At 27.5% G+C, this 21,683-nt stretch overlaps 1 protein-coding gene, 1 long non-coding RNA gene and 1 pseudogene across 2 annotated transcripts; 2 read left to right on the top strand and 1 right to left on the bottom strand.

The window, feature by feature from the left end:
* Positions 1–389: 389 nt before the first annotated feature.
* LOC121217679 (uncharacterized) lies at positions 390–2,080 on the bottom strand. The gene is made up of 3 exons (XR_005913846.1): positions 2,007–2,080; positions 1,457–1,542; positions 390–733 (listed from the first exon to the last, which is right to left on the bottom strand). It is a non-coding gene; the product is annotated as an uncharacterized lncRNA (long non-coding RNA).
* A 6,525-nt stretch (positions 2,081–8,605) lies between these two features.
* On the top strand, positions 8,606–10,656 carry LOC107906252 (alpha carbonic anhydrase 7-like; annotated as a pseudogene).
* An 8,909-nt stretch (positions 10,657–19,565) lies between these two features.
* On the top strand, positions 19,566–21,524 carry LOC121217678 (alpha carbonic anhydrase 7). The gene is made up of 7 exons (XM_041093559.1): positions 19,566–19,693; positions 19,787–20,004; positions 20,262–20,368; positions 20,530–20,632; positions 20,741–20,908; positions 21,019–21,072; positions 21,198–21,524. Exons 1-7 carry the CDS (start codon positions 19,606–19,608, stop codon positions 21,282–21,284), a joined length of 825 nt encoding a protein of 274 aa, XP_040949493.1. The 5' UTR covers positions 19,566–19,605; the 3' UTR covers positions 21,285–21,524.
* Positions 21,525–21,683: the final 159 nt, after the last annotated feature.

Below are 21,683 nucleotides of genomic sequence, written 5' to 3'. Positions count from 1 at the left end.
TTGAATTGTGAAGTTATTGAATATTGTTATGTGTACTGCATTGAACTGTGAAATTACTGAAGTTACGAATTACTGCAATATTGTGAAACTGATTGAAATAAGGAATTATAATTAATACTGAAATAAGACGAAAATTATACTGAAAAGTGAATTAAAAACCCTATTAATTAGTCAGACTAGTCGAATATAGTTGGCATGCCATAGGATATGGAAGAGTACGAGTTTTTGCCGGCTTACTGACCAGGCACTTATGTGCCAACTACTGTTACTCTTACTGATCAGGCACTTATATGCTCGGTGAATTTTTCAAAATCACATCACTGCTACTGTCCAAGAAAAAAAAACTATTCCATTGCAAATTTTTTTTACTCTTTCGTAATTTCTTTGTATTAACTAGCATTTAGGCATACATAACACTAAACATATTCTTAATTAGCCATCTCAATAGCTAATCATTATCAAATAACTTTACTTCCCTATTTCAACCTTTTTCGAAACACAATCCAAACAATTAACCATGTTATTTAATCAAGCATGAAACCATGCATATCAAAATAAACAAGCCATTTTTGCATGGCTCATTATATATATACATCATTCAAAATATATTCCAAAAAGTAGTATAGACTATACATGTCATAAGTTTAAGTTTAACTTTTATAGATACCGATAACGGACGATAGTGTGATTGATTTCGTTGACGATCCCCGATCCCGCAACTAACTTCTAAAATCTACAAAACCGAGGCAAACACATATGCACGGTAAGCTATCAAAGCTTAGTAAGTCATAAGCAAATAAACAATTCAATGTTTTTAATAGTTCAATATCACATAAACAAATTATTCAATTCATATTCATATATATATAAGCATAAAAAAAACATAATTGTGATATCACATACCCTTACCATTTGGCCAAATATAGTCTTTAATACACACACACACATACTTTCATTTGCATCATCTAATTTGTATCACAAATGAAATAACCAACTTACCTTGATATCATATATTATTTAACTATTACATACTTGTAATATCATGTACTTATATGTCACATTCATCATTCATTGGATCCGCACAATTTGTGCTAAATAATTTGTCAAAGCTATAATGACGTTGCACAATTAGTGCTCTCTTATTTAACCAAATTGATCTTGGTATCGCACATTTAGTGCCCGTTATTTGACATCATTATTTTTGTTTTGCACACTTAGTGCCCTTTATTCAACATTGTCATTTTAATTTTGCACACTTAGTGCCATTCGTATAGACATAGCTATTCCATACTCGCACACTTAGTGCTAAATATCGGTAAATCACATCCACGTCTATTTCTGTTACCCGAACTTAAATACATTCAGCTACATATATATATATGCATGTTTTCATTTCAGAATATATATAACTAATGTTTATTTAGAATTTATATCATCTATTTGCTTATAAACTTACCTCGGACAATGATAAACCGGAACGGAACGATTAATCGACGACTTTTGTTTTCCCCTGATCCAAGTCTGATTTCTTTAATTATTGATCTAAACATATTCAAATTAAACTCATTCAAACATAATTTCATTCAATTCATTCAAAAACGCATAAATAAGTAAATTTCACTTTTGCCCCTAACATTTCACATTTTTCACAATTTAGTCCCTATTTCACAAAATACAAAATATTCCAAATTTGACCACACTATAGCTTGGCCGGATATTCCCTAGACTCATATAAGTCCATACATGTCATTTATTTCACATATTTAACACCTATTTTATAACCTTTACAAAATGATCCTTTTAGGTGTTTTCATGGTAACACCTTTCACAAAAGTTGTTTATTTAACAACTAAGACTCATTTTCTTCCATAAAAATGCAGCAACCTCACATGGAAAAACCCTATACTTCCAACCATTTTGCAAAATAGTCCCCTCATTAGCTAGCTCAAGCTATAAGGGTTCCAAAAGTATAAAAATTATCAAAGAATGGTCATCAAAACACTTACTTGTAAGGAGAAAAGCTTGCTGAAATTTTTGAGCTCTCAAACCCCTATTTTGCTGCTTATTTTCGGTGGTGAAGATGGAGAAGAAAAGATGATATCACTCTTTTCTTTATTTTATGATAAAAAATCAATTTAGTCACCAAATTTTTACCTAACCAATTGACTAAATCTTTTCTTTGTCCCTATGGCCGGCCACCACCCTAAAAAAGGCCTAATTTCACATTAGGGACCTCCAAGTAATATTCTATAGCTTTTAGACACCTTTAGATTGTAAAATAGAACTTTTACACTTTATGCGATTTAGTCCTTTTATCAAATTAAGCACACAAACAGTAAAAATTAAATCACGAAATTTTCACACATATTAATTCAAAAATTATAAACACAGAAAATATTATTTAAAAATTTTTCTAACTCGGATTTGTGGTTTCAAAACTACTATTCCGATTAGGATCAAAATCGGGTTGTTACATAAATGATAAAAGTAAGTGGGCTTAAAAGGCAAATAGACCTAAGGTCTATTTGGGCTGGACGGAAAAGGTACAAAATCAGTAAGAAAATAAGGAGAATTAAGGGCAAAATTGGAATATTACAAAAATTACTTAATAAAGCTAGGATTGAAGTGGAATTATCTAGATTTCTCTTTATTTTTCTGCATTCTCATCAGCTAAAACACCATAGAAGGGTTTCCTTAAGCTGGTTCTTCATATTTTTATTGCAAGTAAGTTCAATTCTTGATTATTTCTTGAAATTTTTGTGTTTTTGTGACTTTTACAACTAGGCCCACTTGTTGTATTCATTAATTTTTGATTCTATGAAAGAAGTTGAAAATTACTATGAATACATGCTGGAAGTATATGATGATTTAGCATGGAATTAGAGCTTCAAATTGTTCATATGCTGATTTATTGAAAGAATTGAATAGAAAGTGAATGTTTGGGACCTAATAGTAAAAGAGTTTGAAGTTAGGGTTATATGTGGAAATTCTTAATTTCAATAGTTGTGAAATAACTTATAATTTCTAGGTAAAGTACTAATTGAGAAAAATTAGCTTAATTGAGGGGTTAATTAAGCAAGGACTAAATTGTATGAACTGTGAAATTTGGGGGAAAATGGAAATCAACATTTTGCACTAAAACAATTTTGGACAGCAGCAGTGGTTTTACTTTGAAAAATCACCAAAAATTGTGGGAATTGAATTAGAGGGTGAATAAAATATGAAATTAAAGCTTATTGAGTCTAGTTTCTCGTAGAATAAATAATGTAAGTAATGGAATTGTAAATTATGAGATATAATAAATTTTGTGAGACAATATTAGAATGATTTCGGGTTCCCTTGTTCTGACTTTGGAAAATAATCAAAATTTGAAGAAAAATAATTATGAGTTATAATTTATATGCTTAGAATCCTTAATGAATCTATTTTCAAAGGAAATAACCGGAAATGTAACACCCATTACCCGTATCCAACACCAGAATAGGGTACGAGGCATTACCAAAACACATACACTTGTAAACGTATTAAACCGAGTTATAAAATTTCATCTAAATTAAAACTTTCAAAATAATTAACATGCTTTTATGACTTTTCACAATATATCCTCAAAATATTATAATCATAATAATTAGGGACTACGAGACCCGATACATACTCATGCAATTCAATGCTTCATTTCCATTTCATTCAATTCGCAATTTCTCATGCTCACAAATTAAATCATATCACTAGCAATTTCCATTTACTTCACGTACAATTCAATGACATTAAGTTCAACACTAATACGTATTTACCATTTATCTCAATGTTTATCGATTATACCATTCAATAACACATTTATGAAATTCTCAATTTTGCAATGAAAATATCACTTTAGCTTAAATAACAACATAATCCTATTATAAATTCTCAATTTTTTTTTTGATGGACTTCAAAAACCATTCTTACTCTGTCTCACAAAAAATCAAATATCTAAAAATATAAAACTTTGCTGCTTACTCTATTTCTTTCATGTGAAAATAGACTATTTTATCTTTAATTTCGTATCTCATTCAGGTCCTAATTCAATTTCCACTATTTTGGTGATTTTTAAAAATTGAACTACTGCTACTGTCCAAAACCACTGTAAACAAAATGTTAATAACCAAGTTTATAACACTTTCACTTCCTTTCAATTAAACCCTATACATGGCATATAAATCTTCTGATGCACAATAAAATTTACTGAAGTAATATGGATAGTGTGCCCTGATGTGTTGATTCGATCCACCGATTTCACATCAATCTACAAAGAACATTAAACACACAGGAGTAAGCTTACAAAAAGCTTATAATAAAATCTTATCAAGATTTCACTAACAATATTAATAAACAAGTATAATTCAAGATTTCTTGCCAACCACAATCCCAAACAATGAATTTACTCAATTGAGCTCAATATCAGATATCAACTTATTTCCAACATTTAGCTTCAATTGCACTTACAAATACTTGTCAAATTGAGGATCGTCTTACGGATTTAAGTACATTGTTTGCCCGGTGCCATGATTTGCTTGAATCTTTTACAATGCTATAACTCAGTATGGTTTTCTTCACTGAAATACCATACTACTTTTCACAACTCAGTATGGTTTTCGTTACTGAAATACCATACCTACTTCTCACAACTCAGTATGGTTTTCTTTATTGAAATATCATACCTACTTTTCACAACTCAGTATGGTTTTCTTTACTGAAATACCATACCTACTTTTCACAACTCAGTATGTTTTTCTTTAATGAAATACCATACCTACGTTCCACACTTTTCCATGGATCCACCATGGACTTATTCGTCAATTCATCACTGGTTACTGAACGTATATACTCAGTCCTGCATATCCCTTAATTTGAACTAACAATCTCATTTTTTTTTCTCATTTTTACCATAACCATATTTCAACAACAATATACTAATTGATACAATATATCATTCCCACATTAACAATTAATCATAAAAGTTCAGCCGTATGAACTTACCTGGGCCAATTTGTAGGAGTTGTAAAAGTTCAGAGACTAGTTTGATATTCTCTTTTCACGTTTATCTTCGGATTCCCGATCTATAATATATTTTTTTTCCATTCATTAGCATCTATTTCAATACTAATTCACTTCGCAATTTATGCCCTTCAATTTTCAAAATTACACTTTTACCCCCAAACTTTATAATTTTTTACAATTTAGTCCCTACTCAATTCACACTTCAATTGAACAATTTTTTCCTCAAATAATATTTTATCTAATCATTTTAGGCTATTATACAGCCTTTGGTATTCATAATTTCAGTATAAAACCCCAATTCCTAGCTTTTTCACAATTAGATCCTAAAAATCATTTTCTACTAAAATCACTTAATAAAATCATAATATAATGAAATTAAAGCTTCAAATATATGATAATTCATCATAAAATTCTATAAATTATTCATGGTAACTTACAAAATCACCCATGGAATCAAAAACTAATGAATTCAATAGTTGGACCTAGTTGTAAAAGTCACAAAACATAAAAATTTTAAAAGAAAAAGCAAGAATTGAACTCGCATGGTGTAAACATATGAGAAACCAGCTTGCTTCAGAACTCCTATGGAATTTTTTCTGATGAATTATGAAGAAATCTCTAGATTTTTTACTTTTGTCTTTGTTTTATATATTTAATTTGCAAAATTTCCAATTTTGCCCTTGTTTTTTCTTACTTTCTTGCTGATTTTTCTTGCCCAAACCGTCCAGCCCATATAATTTGGGTCTAATTTCCTTTTAAATCCCTCCTCATTAGTCACTTAAGCTATTTAATCACAATTTAACAAATTTTACACTATTTTCAATTTAGTCTTTTTTAGTTAATTGACCATCCAAACGTTAAAATTTTCTAATGAAAATTTTATACTAACTCAATGACACTCCATAAATATTTATAAAAACATTTATGGTTCGACTTATGAATTCGAGGTCGCGATACCTTGTTTTAGACCCAATTTACCTATTAAATTCTTTTTAAATCACAAAATTCACTAATTCAAAAATTCTTCTAAATTCACACTTGACCCATAGTTATTAATTTATTAAATTTAAAACTCACTGGTCGGATTTAGTGATCTCGAATTACTGTTTTCAACACCACTAAAAATTAAGTTGTTACAAATATGACCTTTAAATGTATATTAGAAATGTTATAAAGCAAATGTATGAATGTGATTTTAAAAGATAATTGTGCTTAAATGTAACATCTCTTGCTCGGATCTGTTATTGGATCAAGTGTGGGGTGTTACATATGGTCTTTAAATTACACATAAGTAACTTTTTCTAACATCTCATCTTCAGAAAAGAGAATCAATGACTTCAAAATACTTGTGTGTAAATTTTAAATATCAAAACTACAATCTCTGAAGATTTTAATATATCCATGAATTCAAGTACGTTTCTACATTTAATTTTGTTATTAATGATGCGACAAGTTTTAATTTTTTAACTTTTATATCAATGTTTTACTGTTGTAACACAATCATCATACAAGAACTCAATATTACATGATAGAATATGTCTATATATAAAAGTCAAAAGCATGAGGAAGGCAATGTTGTAATTTTCAACCTAATATTTTATTTTTCTTTTACTGTCTCAGCAATTGTTTGGTTAAGGCGGTTGTTGAAGACAAGTAGTTAAATTTTTTTTTTAATTATTTTTAACCAGTCATTTTTTTTAATATAAACCTGCGACATTGTCAGCATTATAATCCAAAAAAAAAAGAAGTGGCTTTTGGTAGATAAAGATGTAGTTTCTTTGCAGGAAACTTGGCATATTATATATGAATGAAGGGATTTGAAGCAGACTTAGTCGACGACTAGAAATTTTATTAGAAATCTTCAAATTCAGGAAAAATAGATAAACTATTTTCTTGTTTAGAGAGAGAAAAAGTGGGGTAATTATTTCAGAAACTTTGAAGGTGAATGCTCCAACCCCAATGTTTGAAACGTGTGCAATGACTGGATTAACGTCAAAGGCGAATCCCATTTTGCTTCCAAACCTGATGTCATTTACCTGCACTCACAAGAAGAATTCATTAATGAGGTATTTAAATATTAACACCTTTTCCCTTCTTCTGGTCAACTATAACATCATCACCACTTTATTTTCAAATAAGATTTCAGGAATCGCTAAATTTAAGGGTTTTGAATCCACCATTTTTGTCATAAATAATCGGATTTGTTCATCATTTTGACTATATTATCATTCCAAGTTTGGTTTTCAGATTCGTTTAATGCTATTTTAAAATTTTCTCTATATCATTGACATATCATGTTCGTAATTTTACTCTTTCTTAATCCTTAAATAGGAAGACAATGTAATTATTCCTATACTGACAACAATACCGATGTCAGACAAACATTGATGTAACTTATCTCAATAAACTATTTTATTATAATTACATATAAATTTTATGCAAAAATACAATTTTTTTGACTATTTAATGCTGATGTATACAACACACCGTATTTGAATTCGTACAATGGGGAAAGCTAATTGATATTGAAAGAAGCAGAATTTGAGGATTATTCTTGAGGATATGATATTTACCACGATTCATTCAAAATGTTATAACAGGGTATTGATTTATTAATAGGTAAATAATTTGCAGCATCCGGTGTTGAAAGAGCATTATTTGACCCAAAATATTGGTATAAGATGCATTGCAAACGTAAATAAAAAGCTTCACAAGGACTAAATATATAAAACACGTGATTATTTTTGCTCTTTCAATCTATTTTTTATTTTATTTTTTTACTCGCAGCTTACCAGATATTACTTTATTTTAAAATCAAATATTCAAAGACTTAAAAAATAAACACAACGAATCCGTCTTTTATACATCGATGTCCTATTTCTCCATGTCTAATATATTAATGTTTCTACACTATATTATGGTATACAATTAGATTAAATAAATGCGATAATTGCAGTAGGTAATGACTTTAGCAATCAAAATATACAAAAGGTTAAGATCCAGAGATGACAAGTAATGTTGTTTGAAATTAAATTCAAATTTTTATATTTGTTGTTGGCAGCTCCTACTTCTTTTTTGACCCATAAAGTTACTACAATTAAAAAATAAAAAAATTATTAATATATTGAAAAATGATTATATTTCAATTCAAACCATAATAAATTTAGATAAAATCTACGCATAACAAATTTTAAATAAAAAATAATCTAAAAGAAAATTTGATATATGATATTTGTATAGGATGAAACTTCCACCTCAACGCATAAAGCCTCAAATCAAAAGTTTTGCTCAAACTTTGTACTTGTTAGGCCATCATTTAATTTTAAACGACCAAGAAAGGAAATATGCAAACTTTTATGGATTAAAAAACCCATGTGGGTTCAACCGTCATCCAACACGTCAACCGAAAGATATAATATGTTTTTTAAGACAAAACAGAAGAAAAAGGCAGGTACCACGCAAACAGCCAAAGACCACCTGAGTTTACTTCAAAATTGAATTCCATTTTGTACTATGACTGTCTAATGTAACAGGGGTGGCCTTGCTATCAGCTTGTTGATTTCTTGTGTTCATACGGCACAATTCTAGAAAGAAATTAAACCCACCCCCAAGAAACCCCCTTTTTTCAACATTTCCAATCGATATGAAATAAAACTCAACCTATATAAAGCAGTCTCCCCACTTTCATTCTTTAACCACAAATCATTTCTCTTGGACATTGTAAGCTACGTACCTTCACAAAGATGGCAAAGCTACCAACCCAGTTCTTGGTTTGCAGTTTCTTCGTTCTTCTTGCCTTGCATTCGTTCTCGGTAAGATCCCAGGAAGTCGGTACGTGAGGCAACTTTGGGTTCGGTTTCCGATTCCCATATTTACATCAGAAACCAGACTAAGTTTTCATTTGAACTCTTGTTGTTGTTGCAGAGGATGAAAGTGAATTTGATTATGGAGCAAATAGTACAAAAGGGCCAGCAAGATGGGGAGAGATTCATGCAGAATGGGGTGCTTGTAGCAATGGGACCATGCAATCTCCCATTGATATGTCCAATGAAAGAGTTAACATTGTTTCCCATTTAGGGAGGCTTAAGAAAGCTACAAGCCCAGCAATGCCACTTTACGAAACAGGGGCCATGATATGATGGTAATTGAACTCTCAAAATTTTCAACTACTCCCTTTCTCTTCCCGTAGTCGTTGTTTAATCAGATGCTGTTAAAAGGCTATGGTTCACTTTTCATATTTAATCATTGTTAAGTATGACTTGAAAAAAGTTGTATTAGGTGAGATGTTGATGTTATATGGAAATCTGCCTATTTTCTCCGTCATTTACAGCTATAGATCATATTACTAAATTATCAAAGTTTTCCAATGATCTGAACCCAATTTGCGTATGCAGTTGAGATGGGAAGATGAAGCAGGAGCTATAGAGATAAATGGTACGGAGTATGTACTCCACCAGTGCCATTGGCACTCACCTTCCGAGCACACTATCAACGGGAGGAGGTAATAATACAGACGAGGATCAAGTTACACTTTTTTTTGGGGGGGGGGGGGGGGATGTACGTTAAGCTAAGAACATAATCGTGCATGTTGTGGATCGATCCCATATCTATAATGAGAAAACTGTATTTTTGTCTTGATGATATATGATATAGGCATCAATTATAATATTTTCAGGTATGATTTAGAGCTACACATGGTTCATGAAAGTGAAGATGGCAAGGTTGCTGTAATAGGTATCATGTACAAGACTGGAAGACCAGATTCTTTCCTATCATCGGTAAGTTGAAACGAAAAGGAGTTTTGGTGCTTTGATATCTGAACTTCTTTTTTCCTAATTTAATCTAATACTGTAAGACTAATTGCTTATGGACTTGTGGATTACCAGCTGATGGATCATTTAGAAGCCATTACTGATATCACAGACGGAGAGAGAGCGGTGGGGGTGATCGATCCAAGGCACATTAAATTTGGCAGTAGAAAATATTACAGATACATCGGCTCTCTTACTGTTCCTCCTTGTACTGAAAATGTGGTGTGGAGCATTGTCAGAAAGGTTTGTTCGATTAACCTGCTCTCTACGTGATTTTTCTTAATTTAAATATGATGTGTGTAGATATACGTTACAGCTTGGCTAATGTTCATTAATTAACCATCCTTTATCAGGTGAGGACTGTAACCAGGGAGCAAATGAGATTGCTTCGTGTGGCTGTACATGATGTGAGTTTATTTCCATTTAATCTACTTGAATTTTCCAGATAAATTATCAGAACAGAAATTTTATATATTTTTATTTTACAGGATTCAGATACGAATGCGAGACCACTTCAGTCAATAAATAATCGACCTATTCAATTTTATAGACCAGATGATAAAGAAGAGAATTAAAAGATGAATCATGTATTAAACAAACATAGGTGCATGTCACCATTTGATTATTTGAGGAACTATGCAGATTATATACTGACGGATTAACAAGCTTAGGCTGAGATACCATATATTGTATTCATATATACACTTCAATTTATATTTTAGGAGCATGTGTTCTGAGTTTCCCAACATTTTTTTAGATTTAATTGTATCGTGGTGCTGAATGTTAATGATAAATATTCTTCTTCTGTGTTTTTTCTTTTTAAATATACATAATCATTCAATTAATAAAGAAATTATGGGTACATAACCACTTTATATACGATCACAAAAATTAGCAAAATGATATGTTGTTAGCAGTCCTACATGTAGAGACAACCAAATTGTAAGGTTGCTTTTGATTAAATTAAATTGGATAGCAACCAACCAAATTCCATTGTCGGTATTCCAAGATTTCACTCGCCAATTAAGCTTTTTGGAAATATTTTATTTATCTCGTATACAAGCTAACACCATTCTGAGAGCGTCACCCTCAATGCAAGCCTTGATTAAAACAGGTTTACAAGTGTCTTATATGAATATAGTATAAGGATTAGTATATATTTTTATTATAGGAAATTCTCATGTGTCTCTTTTTTAAAATAATTTTTTAATATTTTATTATATTTTTATAGGACACTTGTCAACCTAATGTATTAAGAAAAAAAATTAAAATACCATTGAATAATCTAAGGGCTAGTATTTGTTACAATTGTATATCATATGTAAATTTTTATTGGATTTTTTTAAAATAAAAAAATTAAAATACCCTCAAATAATCTAACTTATTTTAATTATGGAATGTCATTTTTCGTAATATTCTTAATCGAGTTGGTAAACAATTAATTTGTGAAACCAACTCAATTAGGAATTTATATAATAGTATAGAACAATAGATATATTGTATATTTTTCCTATTTGCTATTGATTTTAACTTTTATATTTTTATATAAGAGGTAAAAGTATAAAATTATGTTAAATATAATTAAATTGATAGATTTTATAAAAATGTTAGTTAAGTTGAGATATATTAAATTGATATATTATTATTTAAGTTTTAATAAGTTAATGTCATGAGTCAATCGAGCATCAACTTAGTTAGAAAAGTTACGAAAATATTCTTTCATAATTAAATTATGTTATATTATTTGAGGGTTGTTTAGCATTTTTATTTTTTTTTTAAAAACCTAATAAAAAATTTACATGTGGTATTACATCGATAAAACATTAATTTTACCACTAAACCAAAGCTCTATTTTATTATATACATACATTTTAATTGTATTATGCATACTTAATTGTCTCCATTAATTCTATATATTTACTATTATTAAACTCCTAACTGAGTTGGTGTCACAAGTCAATCGGGCATCAACTTAATTAGGAAAATTACAAAAATATATTTCTATGATTAAAATAAGTTATAATATTTGGGGTACTATAATTTTTTTATTTAAATGAACTAATAAAAATTTGCGTGGGTGAGATTTGAATCCATGCTTACATCAATAAAACACTAATTTTACAACTAAACCAAAACTCTATTATAATAACCTAATTAAATGTTATTATTCATGATATTGATCCGATTCAAATATTATTTTACTTTATACCTTTTAACTCTTTTTTACCTAATTAATTTTAATATTATTTATTCTCTAATTTTTTAGATTAAGGTCATGGACGGGGATTTGAATAATGAGTTCAATGAGAGAGTGACTAGGTTGAGATATACGGGACATTATATACAAGCAACTTAAAATTAATGAAAAAATTTGTTAAAAAGCTTGAAATGGACGAGAACATTATGAAAATTTATCAAGAAGATTTTATTGATTCACCCAACTCGTGGATTGAACAATAGACTATATTATTTCATACTATTTGTGAAAATATATTATTTTTAAAAAAGTTAAAATAAATTGAATGGATTGTATTTTTTTTGAGAATTAATACATATGAAATAAGAAACTAGTTCATAAATATAAAGTAATTAAAAATGTCTTATTTATGATTTGATTCATTTCTTTAGCGGCGAAAAATTGAACATTGTTTCCATTTACGATCCAAATATTGGTTGATTTTTCTACTCGTGCCCATATTAGTGAGTATCTAATTGGAAAAGAAACTCCATGTTTATCTGTTTTTAGAATTAAACTATTTATTAATTTATTACTTAAAATTCAAACAAAACATAATTTATAAAAACCAATTGAAATTAAAAATAAAACAACTTTTACAATTAAATACAAACAAAAATGAATTATAAATGTTCAACAAATAAATTTCATAAAAGAATTAACGAAAAGACAAATTTCTCTATAATCTTTATAATTTTTTATTTCATAGTTGAGAATTTATGTTATTTTTGAAATTTTGAAATTTCAAAAACAAAATTAACTTATTTTTTATAAAAAGAATTAGCTTACACTATGTAACCTTAATACACACATGAAAAAACATTAAAATGACTATTAAGATTAATTTTTTTGGTGACACTATTGAAAGTAATTGATTTTTAATGGAAAATCAAAAATATTAATTTTTTTACGATATAATTTAAAAGTTAATATTTATACCACACACGTATATATTTCTTTCAAATACAAATTTACTATTTATTCCCTGAAAGACTCGAATTAGGATAAATTCTATAATACCAATGGTTTTCAATATTATTTAAAAACAAAAAATTAACAATATTAACTATTTAAGCTAATTAACAATACTATAAAAATATAAAGACTAAATTATATTAAAAAATAAAGTATATATATTAAATATAAATTTTAAATATATTAGAGGGAGTAAAACTGAAAATTAATTATTTTTATAAAATAAAAAAGAGAGCCGCGAGATGACCACCCTTTTATATAAATATTAGAGGGACCAAATGTAAAATTTAATCAATTCTTTTAAAATGAAAAAAAAAAAAAGAAGTATGGTGAGAGAGCCACTAGTCGGCAGAAGGAAGGTCAAAATATATAGGTATTAGTATGATTTCTCTCTTTGCGTTCGGTTGATTATATATTTGTATTAAATTATGAAGTGAAAATTTAAAAAGTTAAAATATATTCTAATCCTACTTTTATCTTTAAAGATTTAGACTCTCTAGTTTTTGAGTTTTAAAAATTAGGTTTAATTGTTGTCATTGTTAAAATGCTCCTATTAAATTCACTCGTGTGGTATTTTAAAATAGGTTGATTATTTGTTTGTATCAATTTATAGAGTTAAAATATGATTTAAGTCCTTATACACTTCATACATTTAAATTAAATTTAGTCTCCTTATTTTGTTCTTCAGGAATTTAGTTCATCTACTTTTCAAAATTAAAAATTCAAGTTCAATTGTTACTACCATTAAAGTTCTTCAGTTAAATTCAATAGTGTCGCATTTTAAAATTTAAAAAAAATCACTCAATAGTGATGTAATATAAAATTCATGTCGAAAATGCTTATGTGAATTTTTTTTCTTAAAAACACATATTCAAACTCGTCATGACAGAATATTTTTTGTTAGAATAGTGTTCTTAAAAAAAGACTACAGCAATGTAACTAAAATAGTTAACAATATTAACTATTTAGACTAGTTAATGACATTATAAAAACAGAAGGATTAAAATATGTCAAAATTTAAAGTATATGGATTTAATCCAAGTTTTAGCATAGCATAGGGGCCAAAATTAAAAAATTATCATTGTCTCGTAATGTGAAAAAAAAAGAAGAAGAAGCAAGGCAAACTCAAAAGATGTGTCTGTACCTAAAACCCTTAAAGTATTCAAATTATACATAATCATATATTATTTTAATCGAAATTTTAACTATATTAACTGTTTAGACTAACTAATAATATTATAAAAATTATAGGACTGAATTATGGTAGGAATTAATGTATAATGATTAAATTTCAAAAATAAATATAATAAAAAAATTAAAATTAAACTATTTTTATAAAATGAAAAATAAAAGAGCATGGGTGTAGGATCATTTTATATATATAGTTATATTGAAATTTCATTTAGAATCTCATCCCATTGACTTAGACAAATTTATAGATAATTAAAGGAAGCAAATAATTGTTATTTAATGCTAAACAGCGAAAAATAGTTATCGTGATTTTGATGTATATTATTTTAATTGCATATTTAATATCTTCTTAAATATGAAAAGAGTTATCATAAGAAGTAAACTCCAAACCCTGAATAAAATAAATTAGCCTAATAATATAATTAATAAGAAAATGTATTCATAATGATATATATAAAACATCCTCGATTGAGGCATATACATCACCATATAAACAGTGGCGGGCCCCTTGTGTTCTTGAATGAAAATTTTCTATTTAAATTATTTATAATTTATAAAATTTTAAATTAGTAATGGTATAATTGTATTTTTATTTTTTTAAAATGATAAAAATTAATTTAACTTTTTAAAAATTATTAAAATATAAATTACATTTTGACTATCATAAAAATATAAAAATTAATTTTAACCCCAAAATATTGTTCCTCACTCTGCCACTATATATAAACATTATCCAATTTCATTAAAACATGTTAGTATGGAAAGAGCCAAACTAAGTTGTTTGTGAATACTTTTGGGCAGTGTCAAAATTCGATTATGTAAATAACATAAATTCTCAACTATGAAATAAAAAATTATAAAGATTATAGAGAAATTTGTCTTTTCGTTAATTCTTTTATGAAATTTATTTGTTGAACATTTATAATTCATTTTTGTTTGTATTTAATTGTAAAAGTTGTTTTATTTTTAATTTCAATTGGTTTTTATAAATTATGTTTTGTTTGAATTTTAAGTAATAAATTAATAAATAGTTTAATTCTAAAAACAGATAAACATGGAGTTTCTTTTCCAATTAGATACTCACTAATATGGGCACGAGTAGAAAAATCAACCACTATTTGGATCGTAAATGGAAACAATGTTCAATTTTTCGCCGCTAAAGAAATGAATCAAATCATAAATAAGACATTTTTAATTACTTTATATTTATGAACTAGTTTCTTATTTCATATGTATTAATTCTCAAAAAATATACAATCCATTCAATTTATTTTAACTTTTTTAAAAATAATATATTTTCACAAATAGTATGAAATAATATAGCCTATTGTTCAATCCACGAGTTGGGTGAATCAATAAAATCTTCTTGATAAATTTTCATAATGTTCTCGTCCATTTCAAGTTTTTTAACAAATTTTTTCATTAATTTTAAGTTGCTTGTATATAATGTCCCGTATATCTCAACCTAGTCACTCTCTCATTGAACTCATTATTCAAATCCCCGTCCATGACCTTAATCTAAAAAATTAGAGAATAAATAATATTAAAATTAATTAGGGAAAAAAGAGTTAAAAGGTATAAAGTAAAATAATATTTGAATCGGATCAATATCATGAATAATAACATTTAATTAGGTTATTATAATTCTTTATTGCGTTTCATCATCTCTACACAAATCCTATTTATAAGCCTTTATACATGCATAAAATGGAAGAGGAGTGAATTGAATACTTATTTTTGTTTGATATAAATTATTTCTTAATTGTTGTGGTTTTATTTCCCCTAAATTTTACCTTAATTTTCATAATCAGATATTAAGGATTTTGTATTACCTTTTCACATTTGCATTTAAAAGTAAATATTTTTTTAGGGTAATAGATATGTATTTTTAATATATTTATTATTGTATATGACGTTAATTTATTTTAAAAAATATTTGACTGTTTTCAAATACAAAGATAGCAGCAATTAAGGTTTAATATGAAAACAATTGTTCACATTATAAGTAGTAAATATATTCCCTATCTATTATTATGGTAATTAATCGACTTAGTTATAAATTGTGTTAGTAGTAAATTGCAAATCAAATTAGAGTACTAAGGATCATTAATGCAAATACAAAAAAATTATTGAGGAGTTATTAAGAATGTTTAATGATTTGAAATTTATAATTAATGTAATAAAACATCATTATTACTGATGACAGAAAAAAAAACAATATTTAAAACTTAATTTTAAAATCAACATCCACTTTAAGTATAAAAATAAAAAAATCCAAAATCAAAGAATTAATCTTGATTCAATGTTTTTATATGTATGCTTTCGTTTCTTCTTTTATATAATATATATGATATGATAAGCTTGTTTAAGGTTAATTTAAAACATGTTTTTAAACCTTGTTTAAAACTTATTTATTGATAGATTATTATATAATTAATAATATTTATGTTTTATTTTTTATCTAAAATTTTGTTTGTATGTGATTTTTTTTTGTTTGAGTTTATTTATTTATTCTATGGAAAACAATTTGTTTATTGTTGGTTGACACGAATATATTTATAAATATATTTATTTAATATTTATAAATTAATTTAAATAAACAAACGAGTAAATATGTAAATTTAAAATTAATGAGCATTAAATAAAAATCTATTCCTTCAAACTCAAATAAACTATGATGTGACATCCTTAAATTCATCCCGTTTGACTTCATTAAACAATATATTTGTTTATTTGATATCTCAACAAAAATTATAATGTAGATATGGTGCATCTAATAATGATTTTTTTAAATAATTTCATTATATATATTGGTTATACTTATTTTTTTAATAAAATACCTAGAATTCATCCCCAATTCATAAATAGGAGGACATGCGCTGAAGCACACTCAACTACATATTTTTGTAACAATAATATTCATACCAATCAAGTTAAGACTCAACCGATATATAGTAATAATGGATTTCTATCCTATGTATTTGGCCTAAAATAAACATCTGTCGTATTTGTAGATACCTCAGCAGTGGATAAATCTTAAAATACTTGTATTGTCCCTATTTCCTAATTCTAATAATTCTGCACAATAAATTATATACGGTAAGGTCTCTTTCCACCGTTGCTTCCTTCAGACCATCCATCCCGCATTGACTTTATAGCTTTATAATATTTTAGAACACCTTTCTATATTTAAGAATTTAGGTTATATATCTTTCATATTTTAAAATTTGAATTTAATTATTAACACTATTAATTATATTTTAAAAAAATTGTATTCTAAAAAAATTATATTGTAATAAATTTAAATTAAACAAAATAATTTTATTGGTGTTAATAATTAAATTTTTATTTTTAAATTTAAAAAGTAAAATAACTAGATTCTTTAAAATAAAAATAAGAGGGTTAAATTTTAAACATATGAAAAGTACAAGAGCTTGAAGTATATTTTAATATTTTAGAAGATATTATTTACATAAAAAGTTGGGATATTGAAAAAAAAAAAGTGGGACGGTGATGGTATATTTAGTTTTTTAATCATTATAATATTGGAAAAAAATTTCTTGAACTATATTATCTAAGTGTTAAATAGTAGCTTTAATTTATTCCAAACAAGAAATAGAATACTAGATTGCGGGGCACCCACAATATGGGTGAAAAACAAATTTATATAACAATTATATTTTAAAAGATTGATATAACTAATAAATTAAGCTTTGTTCTGATGGTATATTTATTATTTTGTGTGTGTATTTTCTATTTTTCTATTTGAAAGATACACAAAGTAAAAAACCCTCGTAATAATATATTTCTTTTGAAAGTATTCAAAAAATATAATTTACTTTGTAAAATAAGAGTATTTTTATTATTACTCAAGTGATTCGTGGTATCAAATTAGTTAAATACTTAATGTATAAATAAAACATGACCGGTTATATAATGTTATCGATCTTTGATATTTTGGTTACTCCTCCGCTAAATTAGTAATGGATTGCTGATGTGGTCTTTTTTGTTGACACTCTCCAATATTTGTATATTCTTTCAAATTAGTCATAGTTTTTAAAATTTAGAAAATTGATAAAAACAAAAAATATTTAAAACTTCCTTTTCGATAAAAATACATAAATTATGCTGTAAGAATTTTAACCACAATAAAATATTAACAAGCGGTAGGGGTTTATTTTAATTTTTTAGATTTGTGATTAAATTAATAGGATATATAAAGTTAAAAATTAATATTTTTAGAATTAAAATAAAATATGTAAATATTGGAAGGTAAAATTTGTTATTATTTTTTTAATTATTTAAGATTTAAGGATTATTATAAAATACATTATAAGCGAAAATATAAAATTTACGTGTGTTTATGAAGATATATTTAAAATTTTAAAAAAATAAATATATAAATATAGGTAACGTTTTTACCAAATAATAATCATTTTTAAGAAACACCCATGTTAGACTTCAAAAATAAATGTGCGGAATTTGTCTTTTATACATCGAGGCATAGTTTCTCCATATCTAATATATTGTTTGAATTGATAAATCGTGAATGTTTTTAATCTATATTATTACATCCAATTAGGTTAAATAAATGAGTAATTAATAGCTTATTTGGTCATTTAATTTTATAGAATATTTTTTAGTCTTTTATTTATTTATTTTTGTTTATTTTTATTGAATTTGCATTTGTTGTCGTATTATCTTAAAATGGATGAAAATATTTAATGTTCTTTTAACATTACTGACATGGTATATATGTGGATTGCCACATGGATGATACATAAACATTTACTTAAAATTTTAAAATATTAAAGAAATATTTTTTTATAACTTTTTAAAATTTTTTATAATTTAAAAAATTCATTAAATGCTGATATGTAATCCACGTGTATGTCATATCACTTAACAAACGTTAACTTTTTCATCTATTTTAAAGTGATTTAATAAACGAAAAAATTAAATAAAAAACTAAAATAATTTAAATGTTAGGAGAGAGGGGGAGTTGATAATCACTTTGGTTATAAAATATTACAAAGATGTAAATGTTAAAATCGAGACTTTGGTAATATATATATATATATTGGGAACCCAAGACATGTTAATTTAAGTATTGGAGTTGGGAATTGGCAGCTCCAACTTCTTTTTTTATGCGTAATACAAGTACGACTAAAAAGTAGTAATTGTTATTAAAAAAGAAGAAGCAAATATTATACTTGCACTTAAAATATGAAATGAAAATAGGATGACGTTTAAATCTAAATTAACCCCCCCAAACGATATGAATTAACTTCAACCTATATAAAGCAGTCTCCCCCCTTTCATTCTTTAACCACAAATCATTTCTCTTGGGTAATGGAAAAGCTACCAACCCAGTTCTTTGTTTGCAGTTTCTTCATTCTTCTTGCCTTGCATCCATTCTCGGTAAGATCTCAAGAAGTCGGTACGTGAGGCAACTTTGGCGTTTCGTTTCTGATTCCCACATTTACATCAGAACCAGACTAAGTTTTCATTTGAACTCTTGTTGTTGTTGCAGAGGATGAAAGTGAGTTTGATTATGGAGCAAATAGTACGAAAGGGCCAGCAAGATGGGGAGAGATTCATGCAGAATGGGGTGCTTGTAGCAATGGGACCATGCAATCTCCCATTGATATGTCCAATGAAAGAGTTAACATTGTTTCCCATTTAGGGAGGCTTAAGAAAAGCTACAAGCCCAGCAATGCCACTTTACGAAACAGGGGCCATGATATGATGGTAATTGAACTCTCAAAATTTTCAACTACTCCCTTTCTCTTCCCACAGTCGTTGTTTAATCAGATGTTGTTAAAAGGCTATGGTTCTCTTTTCATATATAATCATTGTTAAGTATGACTTGAAAAAAGTTGTATTAGGTGAGATGTTGATGTTTCATGGTGCAAAATCTGCCTATTTTCTCTGTCATTTACAGCTAAAGATCATATTACTAAATTATCAAAGTTTTCCAATGATCTGAACCCAATTTGTGTATGCAGTTGAGATGGGAAGATGAAGCAGGAGCTATAGAGATAAAGGGTACAGAGTATGTACTCCACCAGTGCCATTGGCACTCACCTTCCGAGCACACTATCAACGGAAGGAGGTAATAATACAGACGAGGATTAAGTTACACTTTTTTGGGGGGGATGTACATTAAGCTAAGAACATAATCATGCATGTTGTGCATCGATCCCATATCCATAATGAGAAAACTGTATTTTTCTTAATAATATATGATATAGGCATCTATTATAATTTTTTCAGGTATGATTTAGAGCTACACATGGTTCATGAAAGTGCAGATGGCAAGGTTGCTGTAATAGGTATCATGTTCAAGATTGGAAGACAAGATTCTTTCCTGTCACTAGTAAGTTGAAACGAAAAGGAGTTTGGGTGCTTTGATATCTGAACTTCTTTTTTCCTAATTTAATCTAATACTGTAAGACTAATTGCTTATGGACTTGTGGATTACCAGTTGATGGATCATTTAGAAGCCATTACTGATATCACAGACAGAGAGAGAGCGGTGGGGGTGATCGATCCAAGGCACATTAAATTTGGCAGTAGAAAATATTACAGATACATCGGCTCTCTTACAATTCCTCCTTGTACTGAAAACGTGGTGTGGAGCATTGTCAGAAAGGTTTGTTCGATTAACCTGCTCTCTACGTGACCTTTCTTAATTTAAATATGAAGTGTGTAGCTATACGTTATAACTTGGCTAATGCTCATTAATTAACCATTCTTTATCAGGTGAGGACTGTAACCAGGGAGCAAGTGAGATTTCTTCGTGTGGCTGTTCATGATGTGAGTTTATTTCCATTTAATCTACTTGAATTTCCCAGATAAATTGTCAGAACAAATTTATATGATCTGCATCAATAATATTTATGGAGAAGCCGGTTCTGATGTATTCAATCTTGGTTTTGCAGGAGTGGGATAGTAATGCAAGACCGCTTCAATCAATAAATAAACGATCAATTCAACTCTTTAGACCAGACGATAAGGTTGAGAATTAGAAGATCAATCTTATATTAAACAAACATATGTGCATGTCACGGTTTGAGGATTTGAGGAACTATGCAGATTATATGTTTAGGGGTAAATAATCTGAGTTTCCCAACTCTTTTTTTAAAAGATTTTTATTTCTTCTTTATTTATTGTTTTCTGTATTTCTTCTTATTGTAACTTGCAAGGTCATTAATAATAATTTACCGTAACTGTATGTTCACGATAATTCTTCTTCCATGACTCTACATCTACAAGATATATGCTTCCTGCTGAGGACAGTAACCAAGTTCAAAAGTACAAAGTGTTGAAATAATTTTAGGAATACATATACATGTATATATATAAGATTTCTAGATGTAAATGTAATAAAAGAATCTTAGCTAAAATAGAAAGATGCTCAACATTTC

Source organism: Gossypium hirsutum, chromosome D05 (assembly GCF_007990345.1).
Source record: "Gossypium hirsutum isolate 1008001.06 chromosome D05, Gossypium_hirsutum_v2.1, whole genome shotgun sequence".
Classification (NCBI taxonomy): Eukaryota; Viridiplantae; Streptophyta; class Magnoliopsida; order Malvales; family Malvaceae; genus Gossypium; species Gossypium hirsutum.
This window is presented reverse-complemented; position numbering and strand designations above follow the sequence as displayed.

Coding starts and splice junctions, on each gene's coding strand:
- LOC121217678 (XM_041093559.1), top strand. CDS start 19,606: ATGGAAAAGCTACCAACCCAGTTCTTTGTTTGCAGTTTCTTCATTCTT. Junction 20,909..21,018: donor TGTGGAGCATTGTCAGAAAG/GTTTGTTCGATT, acceptor ATTCTTTATCAG/GTGAGGACTGTAACCAGGGA. Junction 21,073..21,197: donor TTCGTGTGGCTGTTCATGAT/GTGAGTTTATTT, acceptor TTGGTTTTGCAG/GAGTGGGATAGTAATGCAAG.